The 18,156-nt window shown below is 39.5% G+C and overlaps 1 protein-coding gene across 1 annotated transcript in view; it reads left to right on the top strand.

Annotated features, from left to right (window-relative positions):
• LOC120861346 (homeobox protein DBX2) overlaps window positions 1-17,589 on the top strand; it is a 36,600-nt gene extending 19,011 nt beyond the window's left edge. Inside the window, exons 3-4 of the mRNA XM_040236993.1 lie at window positions 9,481-9,668; window positions 17,018-17,589. Coding sequence (XP_040092927.1) covers window positions 9,481-9,668; window positions 17,018-17,356 — 527 coding nt within the window. The 3' untranslated portion in view covers window positions 17,357-17,589. The remainder of the gene's footprint in view (window positions 1-9,480; window positions 9,669-17,017) is intronic.
• Window positions 17,590-18,156: the final 567 nt, after the last annotated feature.

An 18,156-nucleotide genomic window follows, 5' to 3' on the forward strand; every position in this document is an offset into this window, starting at 1 on the left:
ATGGGCCAAAACATTCCATGTGACAGGTGGATATTCATGTGTGTGTGAGTGTATTCATTTTATAGTAGTGTTTTAATAAGAGTTTCTAGGCTGTAAAAGTATTCTGGTGCCCAGGCCAGTTTAATAAATAAAGGCCATAAAAGTGAGTCAAAAGTTATTTCCTAGACAACTTCATCTTCTCAATTGAGAAAAAAATCATTCTAAGCAAGTCTCTTTATTCTCCATCTGTTTCTCGGCCCTTCCAACTTTGTGTCTTTGGTATGGCTGTTGTAAATTGTGGTGTTTATTCCTGGAAGCTTATAAAGCCCTGTGTTTATCTCTTTTATTTAATAAAACCTACAAGTGGAAAATCAGCACTGGTCAGACTGACGTTTGTCTCCATTTCTAAGTTGCCAATTTAAAACAGCTTAGAGATGTCACCAGTGTTCTTAATAAAAAGGATGGCATCTCATTAGTCATAAATCTGAAGTGAATTTCTTATGTTCTTATGTATAATGTTCATTGTATTGGGAGCAAATATTAATGAAATGGTAAATTTCGGCTGTCAGTAAGAATTTTACATAAATACTCATGATACCAAGGGACAGTTGATAAGGCTTACAACTGCCCAGTAATGTTTTTATTTAAGGCATTTTTTTGGCTTTTCTTCTTCTTGTTTTTAATAAGAATGATTTTATGCCCAGGAATTTAATTTTTTTTCCATTTGCACAAAAGAAGGAAAATGAACTGTCCAAGTGATTTTGTAGTTTCAGCCTGGACAGCCAAAATTATGGTTTATACTAAAAATTTTAATAAGTAGTAAAATCAGTGGCCCTCATCATTTCATAATATTGATTTCACTATTTCTAAAAGTTTAGGATCAGATCAACACATCCATAGCAAGAGAAATATCTTTTTGATTCTTTACATGATTTACTTGTTTAAAATTGAGTTAGTTTTTCTTGTTAACCTGTTAGATTTATGATTGACTTGTTGCAATGTGGAAACAATCATTCATCCAGTGCCCTTCTCACATATAATAAATAGTTTAATTAGCTATTTAAGCACAATCCTTACAGTGGGGAAAAATTAAAAGGCAGTGGTAAATTCTCTTCTTCCCCAAAGCAGTGTAAGGAAAATCTTTGATAGTGTATTCATAAGGTTCCTTTCAAAATAGCATACAGCTCAGCTAAAATGAAATGGAAAGTTGTAGGAATTATGCAGAGAATGACTTTAATAAAAAGACTACATGAAAATGTGTAGGTGTCTTAATTATGTAGAATATCTCATTGAATTAATCAAATCATTATTTCTTTGTCTTTGAGTACCCAACTTGAATTTAACCTTTCAAGAATTTTATGCATTAAAAAACAAAGCTTAAATTTGGAGCAGCATTATGAAGATATAAGTGAGGAAATACTATTCTGGAATAAATTGTTTTAGCTTTCTTGGTAAGTGAACTTACATTCTGCATTTAGAGATAATTTTACTATCTTCCGTTCCTTGTTAAAACTTAAAAGAATATAATATACTCTTGAAATTTGAATTTAGAATTTTGTTGATGGCAGCAGGAAAGGGACCTTGTTATTATTGTAGGTTGGTCCTAAGAGTGTCACTTTCAAAGGTGGCGATGCTCTGTTGGGCACACACCTTGTTAAACTCACCTGTCCTGGCTGTGTTCTGCTCTCAGCTGGAGTGGTCAGTAGGTTTAGGGAACTGAACAAGACCTATGCATGCATGCTAAGTTGCTTTAGTCGTGTCTGACTCTTTACGACTCTACATACTATAGCCTGCCTGGCTCCTCTGTCCATGGGATTCTCTAGGCAAGAGTATTGGAGTGGGTTGCCGTGCCCTCCTCCAGAGGATCTTCCCAACCTAGGAATCGAACTTGCATCTCTATGTCTCCTGCATTGGCAGGCAAGTTCTTTACCACTCGTGCCACTTGGAAGCCCCATCAAAAGCCATGGAAACCCACAAAAGGCTGCCTGAGAGCTTCTTTTATAAGGATTTATCTTTAGAACTCTAAGATTTTCAGAAGGATGCAGCATGTTCGTGATAACAGATAAATAGTCTAGTTATTGTGCTGAACATGTAAGCGATTTTGTGTGATGAGCTGAACATAGATTTTGACTTCTCAATAGTGAAGGGAGAGTACTCTATAGTACTCTCTAAATGACACTCAGTCAACCAGGAAGAAGGTTTAAAGGAGTCAGAGACTCAAAGACAATAGCTTTTCCAAGTTGATGGCTCTATTCAAGAATTCCACAGAGGCAGTGAAAGTATTCAAGTAACATTTCTGGAATGGAGTTTTCTTTCTCCCCAGGTGTTCGTAAGTAGTAGTCGTAGCCTACCCTGGGCTAGACAGAGACCTCCACCAGTTTATCTACTGCATGTTTCTCTATTGTTCATTGCCCTGTATCATTTACACACAGCACACCTCCATTTGAAGTGCCTTTCATAAGGCTCACATCACACAGGGATTCCTGGGGGCGGGGGGAGAGGTGGTACAGGGGGGCCATCGCAAGATGCTGAGAATTATACCTTTGAAAACTTTGTTATCCTAGGTCATTCTGCCATTTTAATGGCTCTCCCCACCTTCTGACCTCTTTGCACGACCATCTGTAACTTTGACAATCTTCAGTATAGTTTTAAAGAGCATTGGTTGGCCTCACTCTGCTTGCATGTGCGGTCTCAATTGCAGAAGTTGTCTTTCCAGAGCCTCAGTTTTTTTCCTATGGAAATGAAGATGCTCATATCTTCCTCTTGGGATTATGGTAAAGATTTCATGACACACTGCTTATTGTTGGCACATACAGCAGCACATAGTGAGCCCCAAATATATATGGAAGTCATACTATAAAATAATATACTGACATCTGCAAATTGGCAGAGTCTATAGCACCTTGAGTTGACGGCCCTGGCTTCTAAAGCCTCTTATCTAGGCATGCTCTAATCTCTGTATCTGTTCATTGTTACTTTATAGTATTTATTTATTATTGTCACCTATAAGTTTCCATAAAAATCATATTTTTGTCATGAATTTAGGAATAATCAAAGGTATTTGTTGCTTGTAACTTTTTGATAGCTTCTGAGAGACTTTTAAATCACCAGCAAGTTCTCAAGTCCCTATGTTTGTTTTGGAGGTGTAAATTTGAGCTCATATTCCTAGATTTAGAAGGTAGGAAAATGGGGTAAGTTCATCATTGGTTTATAGTTAGATCCAGAGAGAGCCCACAAAAGACTCCCAGGGGAGATGTGGAGAGGAGCAGCGGTGGTAGAAGCAGCATCTTGTTCTCATGCTTCTTGTAGGAAACTGAGCCACGTCGGTTTATGAAAACAGTGGCGATTCATGTATTGAGAGCAGAACTTTGGAAAACCAAGCAACTAGCAGACAAAGGAAGAAAGGAATATTCTTTATATTTGCTGTGGCTTTTGTTTGTCCAGTGGTTGTATTTTTGCTATAGAGCACCGAATCCTGAGGACCAGACCAAGGAGTTAACCCTCTGATCCTCACAACTACTCCGAAGTTTTCTCTTTTAGAGATGAGCTCTGGTCTGTGTGTATTCTCACCCTTCACACTGGTGAGAATATTGTATTTGTAGATCTCTTTTTTCTGTTCTTAACATAGCTCAATGCTCAATAGAAAACATAGTAGGAAAATCTGTGGGTTCCTATTAAAAAGTCTTAGGGGCATTTAAAAGTGTTACCCACATTGCTTTATGTAAACATTTAGATTTTAGTGAAGAAAGTACTAAATGAGTAGAATTATGACCCCTATTTACAAAACCTTGATTTAGAAAAAATGTAGGAAAAAAATTTAAATTAGCTTATATTGGGCCATAAATTTATTTATATTTTTATGTAGGTTTAAGAAGTTGTATTATAAAATATGGGGCTTCCCAAGCGGCTCAGTGGTAAAGAATCTGCCTGCCAATGCGGGAGATACAGGAGGCATGGGTTCAACCCCTGAGTCGGGAAGACGCCCTGAAGCAGGAAGTGGCAACCTACTCCAGTGTTCTTGCCTAGAAAACCCCCTGGACAGAGGAGCCTGGCAGGCTACAGCCCATGGGTTACAGGAGTTGGATATGACTGAGAGACTGAGAGTACACACACACATATATGTGCGTACATGTGTATATGTGTGTGTGTATATATATGTATATATGGGCTTCCCTTATAGCCCAGTTGGTAAAGAGTCTGTCTGCAATGCAGGAGACCGTGGTTTGATTCCTGGGTCAGGAAGATCTGCTGGAGAAGGGTTAGCTACCCATTCCAGTATTCTTGGACTTCCCTGGTGGTCAGCTGGTAAAGAATCCACCTGCAGTGTGGGAGACCTGGGTTTGATCCCTGGGTTGGGAAGATCCCCTAGAGAAGGGAACAGCTACCCACTCCAATAATCTGGCCTGGAAAATTCCATGGACTGTATAGTCCATGGGGTTGCAAAGAGTCGGACACGACTTAGTGACTTTCATTTCAGTTATGTGTACATACATATGTGTGTGTAACTGAATAATTGTGATGTACACTGTAAATCAACTATACGCCAGTTAAGAATAAATAAGAAGTTGTATTAACTCAGAAAGCGTTGGTCTTCTGAAATGCAAGGTCCTCAGAAGACTCATCACTGTGGCAAGTTATAGCCTAAATTTGCTTCAGTCACTCCTGGTCCTGCCCTACCTCCCAGCTAATGTCCTGTGTTCTTCCTGCTCATCACTTGCATCCTCTAAAAGTAGCAAGCTCTGTGAGCTTCCTGGATTCACCATGTCTTGCCCTTGTCCTCACCACACTCAAGCTTCTGCAGATGTCAGTTGCTCTCCCTGCCCCATCGTCAAGGTTTCCCACAAGAGGAATTGCTAGTCTTTTGGTAGCACGTCTCTCTCAGGACTTACTCTGTTGGCCTCCAAAACTAAAGGGCTTCTCAACTGGTGCTTAAACGTTCTCTATGCGGTGGTCTGTGGGTGTTTATCTCATTGTACTATGTCTGATTCTATCATTTTCACATTTCTCCTTATTAAATATGAACATCTGGAGGATGGAGTGGGTTCATCTTCAGTTGTCACTCAGTGATGATTCAATTACTTGGCTAGATTCTCCCTCAAAGGTTGCTACAATGTTTGCTTGTTCTCCTTATAAAACTGAATCAGAGGTAAAGTGTAGAGTGGAGATGCATTATTTGTCTATAACGGTATGACAATAGCCTCTCTTAGTTTTTATTTTTTGCTTTATCAGTCTCTTTTCCTCTGCATTTTTACTTAGCGTGAGCATGATATGTATCTAATATATCATATAGTGTATTTTTCTTGCTGCTGCCTGATCTTCCTAGTCATCTTTAATGGTTCTTTAAATTTTCACTTAGTAGATATAACATGATGTGCTTATGCATTTCATTACCTTTGGGTATTTAAGTTTCTTTCTCTAATTTTAATACGTACGGCTATAATAATGGTAGATTGGATACATTTATAAGTTAAGAATTCCAGATCAAAATATGAAGTGAGAAGGGCATGGTAGAATTCGAGGACCCTGTTGCCAGGCTGTATTGGAGATGCTATGTGGTCCTGACCAAGGACAGGGAGCAGAAGCCCATAGTCACAAACAGGAGCTCTGGCTGTGTTCATAAATGTTTCTTTCTTCACAATCTTGACCCACCAAGAAACACTGGGGGAGAGGGGAGGGAGCCAAGAATTTGGATTCAAAAAGTCTTGCTACCATTTAATTCTATCTTTTGTGCCACTTTGAACCTTAACTGCTTTGAACACTTTTTCATCTGACCAGTTGTCTTTAGCATATGATGATCCTTATTGTGGGCTCAGCACTGAAAGTTGTCTTGTGCTATTTTATCAAATCCTTAGAACAACTCTGTAAAGTAAGCTGAAAGAGTGAGTAACTCTCCAAATCACACAGGTATGTGCCGAGGTCTAAACTGAGTTTTCCCATCCTTCAGAGTCTTCTGTCCTGAGGCTTCCTAGAGAGACACCATCTCAACAGATGAATCTGTACTCTGAAATAAAATGCAGAAGGCTAATTCTGTGGTATCTATACCAAGGATAGTTCAGAGAAGAAAAGCATTTAGAAATATGTGAACATATTGAGATGTTCATACTATTTTTATTGCTATTATTGACCAATATTGCGTGTGTGTGTGTGTGTATGCACACTCAGTCATATCTGACTCTCTGTGGCCCAATGAACTGTATAGCCCACCAAGCTCATCTCCATGTCCATGGGATTCTCCAGGCAAGAATACTGGATTGGGTTGCCATACCCTCCTCCAGGATATCTTCCTGACTCAGGGACTGAACTGGTGTCTCCTGCATTGGCAGGTGGATTCTTTTACCACTGAGCCTTGACCAGTATTGCATAAAACTATTTAAGCCTCTGAGAAAAAAACAGTGAATCCAGTTGCCAAAGCCTGACTTTAAGATATGACCTTGGTGTGAGGCAGGCAAAAGTAATTGGTTCTATAGATGGAGAATTAACCAAGATCCCACAATTGGATAAATCAAAAAGGCATCAGTAAAACTAGAACTTGGTAAAGAATTGGGCTTCATTACATCCCAAGGATTATGACATTTCTCTGGAGATTTCTACAAGTGTTGTAGAACTCAAAGAAAGAGAGGCCGGTGTTTCTTCTGGGAATGTCAAGATGAATGGGAACGAGACGTAACCCAGAGCTGAGAGACTAGCTGGAAGTTGTTTACGAATCTTTTAGACAAACAGGAAAGAAAGCAATTATATTACAGAGGTAGAATTGACAAGATTTATCCATTTATTGACATTTTTCTTCTAAAATACAAGTCAGTATTGTGTCAGTACTGTGTAGGGTTGAGAGCATTTGTTTTGGAATAAGTCTTTGGACAAAGTTCCTTAAGCTTCCTAAGCTTCCTTTTATTCATCTTTAAAATGTAGAGAATAATAGTAGCATTCATGGCATAGTTAGATTGGGAGAATTAAATGGAATAATGGATATCAGTGGCTTAATACAGGGCAAGTATGAGGACAGAGGAAGTGCTCAGTGTATGTTTATTATTATCATGTCACATCCTGCTTAAACATATTCTGTTGATCTTCACTACCTATTGGATAATGTTCCAGACCCTTGTAGTCCTCTTCAGTCTGATTCCACTCCATTCCACAATCTCTACACCACAGGTCCAGATGTCTTCAAGAGCCTGACAGGTAAAAAGCAAGTTAACGGGGCTCTGGCAAACTAGGGACCACGTGCTTCCTATAGGGGACATCTGCCATTCTGGTAACTCTTTGCTCTGTGGGAAGGTAAGCTCAGTGAGGTTACCTTTGAAGAGATGTTGAAAACCTGAGCTTCAAATGAAACCTCCCAATTATTAATTATGAACAGCTAAATCAGAATTTTTTAACCAACAATCTAAGACCAAACAAAGCGCACCTCCAGGCTGGATATGGTTTCTAGCTTTACCCTCTGCTTTATGCCATTCCTTGGCCTTGCTGACTGTTTACTTTTCCTTGTTGTTGTTCAGTCACTAAGCCATGTCTGACTCTTTGTGACCCCATGGACTGCAGCATGCCAGACTTCCCTGTTCTTCACTGTCTCCCGGAGTTTGCTCAGATTCATGTCCATTGAGTCAGTGATGCCATCCAACCATATCATTCTCTGTTGTCCCCTTCTCTTCCTGCCCTCAATCTTTCCCAGCATTAGAGTCTTTTCTAGTGAGTCAGCTCTTTGCATCAGGTGGCCAAAGTATTGAAGCTTCAGCATCAGTCCTTCCAATGAATATTCAGGGTTGATTTCCTTTAGGAGTGACTGGTTTGGTCTCCTTGCAGTCCAAGGGACTGCTTTTCTTTGGCGACACTGTATTCCTTTGTACCTTAGTACTGTGAAGCATGCTGGTCATTCTGCCTGGGTTGGCCTTAGTTCCTTTTCTCTGGAACTGAATTGTTCTTTTAGACTTGATTCAGCCTATTTTCTCTAAACCCATCAGTTCATTTTTTTGTAATGCCAGACCATTTTTGAGATCATGCTATTCTAGTACTTAAGACATTCATTTGCTTCTTTATTTAGAAATAATTATTAAGCACCAAAATGCATACCAGCTACAACTGTGAGCTGGAGTCCCCACTCTCCTGGTGCTCGTATTCTGGAGTGATGTTCATGTGTTGGTCCTGCCATGAGAAGGTGAACTCCTTGTGGCAGGGATCATGTACTTTTTGTCTGCTTTCCTCGGCAGTTAGCCCAGTAAGTCTGATACCCAGTGTATTAGTGTCTTCTTGCTGCTGTAACAATTCCCACAAACCTACATCTTAAAACAACACAAACTTACTGTCTTACAGTCACAGGGGTCAGAAGCCTGAAATGGGTCTCCCTGGATTAAAATCCGGGTGTCGGCTGGACTGCGTTTCTTCTGGAGGCTCTAGGGGAGACTTCATTTCCTTGCCTTTCCAGTTTCCAGTGACTACCTGCATTTCTTGGCTTATGGCCCCTTCTTCCAATATTCAAAGGAAGAAGTGTGACATCTTCAAAACTCTCACTGTGACTTCCTTTTTTCTCTCCCTCTTCCACTTACATTGGACCTACCGTGATTCTCCAAGATACTCTCCCAATTTCAAGGTCAGCTGATTAGCAACCATAATTCCATTTGCAACCTGAATTTCCCCTTGATATGCAATGTAGCATATTCATGTGCTCTGAGGATTAGCACATGGGCATCTTTGGGAAAGACATAACTCTGTCTACCACTACTAGAAAACTGAATGAATGAATGAATGGTGAATGATGAATGAAACTCACAGAGGATGGGAACCAGTGTTGTGCCAGCCAAAAGAAGGCAGACAAAGTAGTGTCTCTGCCCTGAAGGAGTTGATAATCAACTGAACTGAGAGGGTAGGAGGTGATTGGAGGTCTTCCAAACCTTCCTTCTCATATTAAACATCTCCGACTCTTGCACGCTTTCCCTGATATCCCAGATTAAGGTTAGACCCATTGTTTTGTGTTCCTAAGGCACCCTCCTTAGAAATACTTCATCACACTTGTGATGCTAGTTCAATAAATGCTTCCCCCTTGATTTTATAGGTAATGAGTGTGATAAAACATATGTCTTACTTCTCATTGTGTGGGATTGAGCAGAGTGCCTGGCATATGGTAAGTGCTCGACAATTTGAGACAATAAATGAATGAATGAATAAATGAAGAATTAGAGAAAATTAAGTATTTAAACCATCTATCACTTGTTCTACATTGGAGCTTTGTAACCTGGGACCATGGACTGACATGGCATGCAAAATTGGGAAGGCAAGCATCTATCTGTATGTTGGTTTTTTTCCCCCCAGTGGGGAGCAAAGAACTTTTATCAGATTCTCAATGGAGTCCATGACCAAAAAGAGGTTAAGAAGCACTCTGTGTGTGCAGAGTTCAGAGATGAGATAATTTGGCCATGGCAAAGAGGTGGAGGATACGGTTCTGGGGAATATGAGTGGAATTCTCCTCCCAAAGCTAACAGGGCTTTTCATATTATTTTTTCCCTCTAGGAGAAGAGAGTGTACTGCCTCTTCTGACCCAAGAATCTACTTCCAAAGCTCGGAGGGGCATTTTAAGAAGAGCTGTCTTTTCTGAGGACCAGAGAAAGGCTCTGGAGAAAATGTTTCAGAAGCAGAAATATATCAGCAAAACAGACCGAAAGAAACTTGCCATCAACTTGGGACTAAAAGAATCACAGGTACTGATGAGCAGGAAGATGTGTGATCAGCACACAGCTCCTGATTTCTGAAGGAATCCAGTGAAATCCATTCATTTGGCAACTATTCCTTGTACTAAGCATAATACTGGACCCCAAAGCATTATTGAAATGATTCTCATAATTTTTTAGTGAGTGGAAATATGTGCAACAATTCCTGTTTGGAAATTGGTCCATTTGCTAAGAAGTCTAGGTTTTTGCCTGATTAATTCTTCCCAAATGAAAAGAAAAGCAAACGCTGGGGCATTTACATCATTACATTGTTTGCTCTGTTTTCAGAGAAACTGGCTGCATAATTGCCTACAAAAGCAGGAACCAATTTTCCTGTCTTTTTCTTCATTTCCAATCCAACAGTCAAGGCATAAATGAATGACTCATTAGTACCTCTTAATAGACGTCATTATTTTGCACTGTGGGTTTATGTCAAGTACAGTTAAGTAGTTTCACGTTTGCAACCTTTACAAACCTTTCTTGTACAATGACGTTTCATATAATTTTGAAAGAGACTTCTGGCCTTTGGGGAAGTGCAGCATACTCCATTTAAAGATTGGCCTACTTATAAATAATTAACAGTATAAGGCACTGGCATTTTTCCTATTTAATCCTTGTTATGAAATATCCCCATTTTCTAGATGAGGAAATGTAGAGAAGTAAACAGAGATCCAATATCACAGAGTGAGACTGCTTTGGAGCTGAGCTCCCCACCCCAGGCAACCTGATTCTGGAATTTGCATTCTCTTTAACCTGGAACCACCATGTACATTTGTGCAGGCTGTTCACTGCACAGGGGCCCTTGGCTCATGGGGATGGCAGCAGCTGAAATGCAGCAGGTACTCTGTTTGTCTAACTGGCTTTCCTGGTGCAGGGCTCCATCTACCTGAATTTTTTGAATCAGCATAAAAGTTTTAAAGGGCTAGCAGAGGCTCTGTGTTAACCACCGTGTTCTTCTGTACTTCCCCTCAATACAAATGACCTGGTTTCTAACTTCAGATGTTATTAAACTAGTTATTTTTGGATGAAACCTTTCTTAACCTTGCTTCCTTTCCCCAGGGAAGTAATCTGTCCCCCTGACCCCTGACTTTTTGTAGTCATAGGAAGCAGTACAAGGTGTGGTTGAGGGCAGTTGGCCTAGATCAGCCAGTATGTGTTTTCCTCACGTGTTTTACTGGTGAGCCCATACCCTTAATTGACTGCTCTGTGCCTCAGTTTCTCACTTTTATGTAAGACTCAGAGCTTCCCGGGTGGCTTTCATGGTAAAGAATCTGCCTGCAAGGCAGGAGACGCAGGTTCAATCCCTGGGTCGGGAAGATCCCCTAGAGAAGGAAATGGCTACCCACTCCACTATTTTTGCCTAGGAATCCCATGGACAGAGGAGCCTGGTGGGCTACAGTCCATGGGGTTGCAAAGAGTCGGACACGACTGAGCAATTAACACACTCTGTGCTAGGTAAGAGGGAATATTGATAAGTACTGATTCAGGTAACACTCCTTGGACCCCAGGAATGTTTACAACCAACTGAGAAGTCAAACAGAAGCTTATGAGCAATTAGATATGATTATAAAACAATAATATAGGAAACAGCACCTGGCAGGTTAGTTATACTGCCATATAGGAGCTGGATCAGTAGTTCTTCTAAAACTTATATATCTCTCTGGAGCCTTATACTAATTCCCACCTCTGGAGGGGACAGTCATATGACTGGTCCATATATCCTTGGGGAGTCTAGTGATGGGAATTTTCTGGTGCTCAGAGGAATTGTTGGGTCTGAGAAAGGGCCACATGAGGGCTCAGTAGGCCTGGCCTGCATTGCATTGGCCTGGATAAGTGTGTAGTTTTGTAAGTTTGGGGGCCTCTGGTTGAATTGGAACTTGAGGTAGGTATTTTTTAGTTGCCAAGTCACGTGAAATTCTTTTTCAATCCCATGGATTATAGCCCACCAGGCTCCTCTGTCCATGGGATTTCCCAGGCAAGAATACTGGAGTGGGTTTACATTCCCTTCTCCAGGGGATCTTCCCCACTCAGGGGTCGAACCCGTGTCTCTTGCAAATGTATTGGCAGGCGGATTCTTAGGTGTTAAAGAGTAAAAATGGCTAGGATTAATCTAACAGTGCCCTGAGAAAGTGAAAATCCATAATAGTACATAGTATCTTCTTTAAAATGAACTATTGAAAAAGGATTGCATCAAACCTATTCAATAATATTTATGAGAAGTTGACTGTAATATTTCCACTCTGAGAAAACAAACTGTTTCCATATTTTCATGTTATCTCTCAGTTCTTATCCATAGGCAAATAGCTGTACATAGTTGATTGTATTGGTTTTAAGATTCAAATGCCCCAGGAAAGAATGTTTTTTATCTCATTGAATTTGGTGAACAGCTCAAAAGTAGGTTAACATTTTATTTCATATGTTGTCATTGTTGTTGTTTAGTCACTAAATTGTGTCTGACTCTTTATGATGCCACGGACTCCAGCATGTTAGGCTCCTCTGTTCTCCACTATCTCCTGGAGTTTGCTCAAATTCAGGTCCATGAGTCAATGATGCTATCTGACTTTCTCATCCTCTGTCATCCCCTTCTCCTCCTGCCCTCAATCTTTCCCAGCGTCAGGGTCTTTTCCAGTGAGTTGGCTCTTTGCATCAGATGGCCAAAGTATTGGAGCTTCAGCTTCAGCATCAGTCCTTCCAATGAATATTCAGGGTTGATTTCCTTTAGGATTGACTGATGTGATCTCCTTGCTGTCCAAGAGACTCTCAAGAGTCTTCCCCAGCACCACAATTCAAAAACATCAATTGTTTGGCCGTCAGCTTTCTTTATGGTTCAGCTCTCACATCTGTACATGACTACTGAAAAAACCAAAGCTTTAACTATACAAATCTTTGATGACAAAGTGATATCTCTGTTTTTTAATACACTGTCTAGATTTGTCATTGCTTTCCTTCCAAGGAGCAAGCATCTTTTAATTTCATGGCTTCAGTCACTGTCCTCAGTGATTTCAGAGCCCAAGAAAATAAAATCTGTCACTGCTCCCACTTTCTCCCCTTCTATGTGCCATGAAGTGTTGGGACTGGGTGCCATGATCTTAGTTTTCTGAATGTTGAGTTTTAAGCCAGTTTTTTTTTTTTTCTTTCACTTTTCTCTTTCACTCCCATCGAGTCTCTTTAGTTCTTCTTTGCTTTCTGCCATTAGAGTGGTATCATTTCCATATCTGAGGTTGTTGATATTTCTCCTGGCAATCTTGATTCCAGCTTGTGATTCACCCAGCCCAGCATTTCTCATGATGTACTCTGCATATAAGTTAAATAGACACAGTGACAATATATAGCCTTGTCATACTCCTTTCCCAAATAAGCTTATATATTTGTCATATATGCATGAACACATAAAAAACACATGCTAAGTCACTTTAGTTGTGTCATACTCTTTGTGACCCTTTGGGCTGTAGCCTGCCAGGCTCCTCTGTCCATGGTGTTCTCCAGGCAAGAATACTGCAGTGGGTTGCCATTCCTTCCTCCAGGGAATCTTCCCGACCCATGGATCGAACCAGAGTCTCTTAGATCTCTTGGATTGACAAGTGTGTTCTTTACCACTAGTGCCACTTGGGAAGCCCTATTAAAAAAAAAGATAGACTCTTGCATAATGATTACCACGTCCCCTGACATTTGATGTCATTTACAGATAATAAAATAGCTACTTCTGTTATTTCTGTTTTACAGATGGAAGAAGCTGTGACTTAGAAGCACATATATGTATTTTTAGGTAAAAATGGGATCTCACTGCACATATTTTGATGTTTTCCAAAGGACAATACGAACCACCTGTGTAACCAGCACACAGCTCAGGCAGTAGAACTTTACCACGGGAGCAGGTGCCCCCTGCACACCCGCTCCCAGGCACTACCTGCTCCTTCCTGACTGAACTGCATGGATTAGTTTGCCCATTTTTGTGCTTTGTATAAATAATATCACTCAGTTCATATTCTTTGGTGTATGGCTTCTTTCACTGACCATATATTGTGAGATTCATCCATGTGGCTGTGTTGTAGCAGTAGCTCATCTACACTTATCACTGCATAGTATTACATGGTACACCACCGTTTATCCATTCTAATGGTGGCCATTGAGATTGTTCCCATTTTTTGGCTATTAAGAAAAAGCGGTTGACAATGACTTTTGTTTTACACTTTGCTTCCCGCCTGCCCCCATTCAAATGTCCTGAGATACATCCTTGCATATCTGCATACATATTTACTTCATTTTTCTTTGGTGTCTTAGAACTGACCATTACATGGATATACTGTAATTCACTTAGCCATCTTCAGCTTTAAGTTACTTCCTACTTTTTACTATTACATATCTTTATGCACTTTAAAAATATTAAAAGTAAGATAGGAAACTAGGAGTGGGACTTATAGGTTAAAGTTTATGTACATTTTAAATTGTGATCAGTTAAAAAATTCCTTTCCAAATATAATATTGTATCAAGATATTGAATTGTGTCAGATTTCACTGCCAATAATGAACAGTCCCCCTTTTTTAAATAATCCCATTATTTAAATTTTTGAAAATGTTGCCACCTTCATTGGCAGCTTATATTTGTTATTTTTTTCCTAGTTATCAGAACTTGGGAATCTTTTAATCATTTTACTGGTTATTTTCATCTGAATTTAGACTTCTCATGGCTATACCATTTCATTTCTATCATACTGTCTTTTTGTTGATGGATATGCAGCAGTTATTTTGTCTGTTAATCAAAATATTTGAAATATTACAGTTAGTAACATTTTCCTGTTAACAGCTGTCACAGAAGTCCCTTCCAAGTTTGTGGCTTTTTTTTTGTGGTAAAATAAAAATAACATAAAATTTACCATTTTAACCTTTTGGAAGTGTACAGTTCAGTGGCATGAAGTACATTCACATTGTTAGGCAGCCATCATCACCATCCATTCCAGAACTTTTTTCATCTCTCAAAACTGAAATTTTGCACTCATTAAGCAATGATTCCCTGTTTCTCCCTACCCCAAGCACCTGGCAACCCCATTCTATTTTCTGTCTCTATGAATTTGACTACTCTAGGTACTTCATATAAGTGGAATCATCCTGTATTTGTCCTTTTGTTACTGGCATATTTCACTGGATATAATGTCTTCAAGTTCCATCTGTATTGCAGCATGTGTTAGAACTTTCTTCCTTGTTGGGGCTGATGATATTCAGTCGTATATACAGACCACATTTCGTTTATCCATTGATCCATCAACGGTCATTTGGGTTGCTTCCACCTTTTGGCTAATATAAATGTTGCTGCTGTGAACATTGTGTGTACAAATACCTCTTTGAGTCCCTACTGTTAATTCTTTTGGGTAACCTGTGGCTTTTTCATGTGTTTATGGTCATCTTTATTTGTCCAAAAATTTCTCCTTTTTATGGAGTCAAATCTAGCTTTCCTTTTGTAGCCGTACTGTTTTGCGTCATGCTTAAGAAAACATTCATCTCCCTAAGACTGTAATGATCATCTCTTACATTTTCATCTAGAACTTTTATAGCTTTGTGCTTAGGTTTAGCTGTTTTATCTATCTGAGACTTTTATTGAGAGGTAGAACTTTTATGCATGTTTGCGTGCTACGTTGCTTTGGTCATGTCCTGACTCTTTGTGACCCCATGGACTGTAGCTCACCAGGCTCCTCTGTCCATGGGATTCCGCAGGCAAGATTAGTTTAATGGGTTGCCATGCCCTGCTCCAGGGATCTTTCTGACCCAGGGATCGAACCCAGGTCTCCTGCATTGCAGGCAGATTCTTTACCACTGAGCCACTGGGGAAGCCCAGAACTTTTTTGATTTTCCCCAAGCACGTACATTTGTCCCAGTATCACTTATGGTACACTTGTCCCAATACCGCTTATGAAAAAACTTCTTATATGATTTTCTTCAATTTGAGATATTACTCAAAAATTTTCTAGACAGGAAAGCTAACAGGAGAAGAAAATAATTGATGTGATGAAAAGGCAAGAATCACTAATGGGAACATATAACTGTCTTAGTAAAAACCCATTAGAAATACTTGGCAGATTTTCTGGGAGTAAATGCCTACTGCAAATAATAAATGAATTTATGAACAGAACCAAGTGCTCTGGTATGTACACAGTAGTACTGTTTTCTTATGAAAAGCCTTGTAACTGAGACGGCTGTGTTTCGGACTCAGCTGCCTGCAATAAGCTTCTTTTTGTAGCCATTTTGTACATTGCCACTCACTTTGAAAGAATGTTTTACCAATCTGGAAAGACCGTCTAAGTTAAGGTAGAGTTTTACTTCATTGGGAGAAATATTTGGTTTGTACACTTTAATAATTATTTCTTTAGGTAAAAATTTTCCAGTTTTTGTTTTAAAAATAGAAAGCTACTCAGAAGGATGCAATGTAATGCACAGGAAAGAAATGTGATTGACTTTTCAACCACCAGGAAACCAATTGTGATGTTTTCTGCTCAGGTACAGTTGATTACCTAGTAGGTAAAGAGGGAAGTTAGTAGAAAAGATTCAAGTGGGATGGGGGCAGATATGGCTCAGATTAGAAACTACCATCATAAGCACTTTAAGGTTCATTACAATCAGTTGTAATTTATTGAGCCTAATTCTTTGAAGTTGATAAGCCGTGGGAGTACTCGAACTTGGAAATTATATTAACCCTGCAATTTATCTAAGCATTTTGAAATATATTCTTAATTTAGTCTCCAAAAGTTTCTGATGAAGTTTGAATGTTTATAGGAGCCTCGGCACTGGAGTGGGACTTTCACTGAGTCTAGTCTAAGTACTTCCATTTTACAAGCTGTTTGACCTTGAGCTAGTTCATTGCTTTGAACCTCAGTTTTCTTATGTGAGCAATAAGGACTTCTTGCAGTCACTGTGAAGATCAAATTTTAAAATCTATGTTGAGTGCCTGGCTTGACACCTGGCACCAAAAAACAAACAAACAAACAAACCCAAACCACTCAGATGATATTACTAGCTGATAACATTTCCTTTGGATAAATAATTTAGCATAGACTAAATGAGGTTTTAAAATATTGAAGAGAGTTAAACCAGTCTTGAAAGATGCCTGACTCATAGGATGTCACCAACTTAACCACAGTTGTTTTGTTTCATAAGTGTGTGTGTGGAGATGTTATATTAAAGTAATTTCTCAGATATTTCTGGACTGAAAAACTACAAGGACTTTGCTAGGCTGGCTCTCATAATAAGGCATTCTGTGGAATGAACAGTGGGAAAAATTACAGTGTAAAATGCTGAAGTGAAGTAATGTGGAGTTAAGTGATCATTTTGTTCAATTACTTTATTACTAGGTGAAAATCTGGTTTCAGAACAGAAGAATGAAATGGCGGAATTCCAAAGAAAAGGAAGTACTTTCCAACAGGTGTCTCCAAGAAGTAGTCCTTCAAGAGGACCCCCTCTCGCGATCGGCTCTAGGGTTCCCTTCTCCATGCGCTTCACTCTGGGAAGTCTCCCAGCAGCACTCGAGTCCAGGATGGAGGGAGAATTCGCCTGAACCTTCAGAGAGACTAATCCAGGGGAGTCCAGGGGCAGAGGCACTGCCCCCAGATGCAAAGTCATTGCAAGGCGCCTTGTATTTGTGCTCTGAAGAGGATGCAAGAGACAAGAGTGTACTTACTGGCACAGTGTGAATGGACACAGTCTGCCATGTTAACTTAAAAGAATGCTTGATTAATAACATTCAGGCTTTAAAGCCTGCTAGCTTGTGCCTCATCAGTGCCTAATGCCTAATACCTTAGGAGTGAAACATGGACTAATGTTTTAGGAAACCCTCTCCAGTGTTCTCTTATTTGGGTCCTAGACTCAGATTTAACTTGTAAGTGGAACAGAATCTCCTGGAAATTGTGATGAAGCTAAAAAAAAACCAAGAATAATAGTTGACTGTCGCTGCTCTGAGTTTGTACATATATGCTTGTGTCTCTATGTGTGTATATATATATAAATAGTCATTAAAAATACATTAGTAGAAACTAGTTCCTTTCTATATAGTGCGTTGAGCAAATTCATTTCCTTTTATATGAAGAAAAACCAACGATGGACTGAATGTTTTTAATTTTTAAAAAATTATGTGAAATTTGGACTTTAGTGCAAATTTTCGTATCAATAGAACATGTTTTTAAAATTTCTCTACTTTCTGGCTTCTTTCAGTATTTAGCTATAAATGATTTTTAACAACCCAGCTCAGCAGTCCTAATCAAATGTGCCACTGTTAGGTATATACATTGAAAGTATGTATTTAAAATTAGTCCAGTAGGCAAGCTAGAAGAATTTCTGAATGTGACTGTTAGTATCTTTAATTTTCCAGGCTCTGGACTTCAGGCTGTCAGTGATGGAGGTACCTATTTAACTGCTATTTATCATATGATCTCTTTTCTGTAATGATGGGCCTTAATCAGGGTTTGCCAAATAAAATGCCTTTAAGGGCATGTCA

Source organism: Oryx dammah, unplaced genomic scaffold, assembly GCF_014754425.2.
Source record: "Oryx dammah isolate SB20612 unplaced genomic scaffold, SCBI_Odam_1.1 HiC_scaffold_11232, whole genome shotgun sequence".
NCBI classification, from domain to species: domain Eukaryota; kingdom Metazoa; phylum Chordata; class Mammalia; order Artiodactyla; family Bovidae; genus Oryx; species Oryx dammah.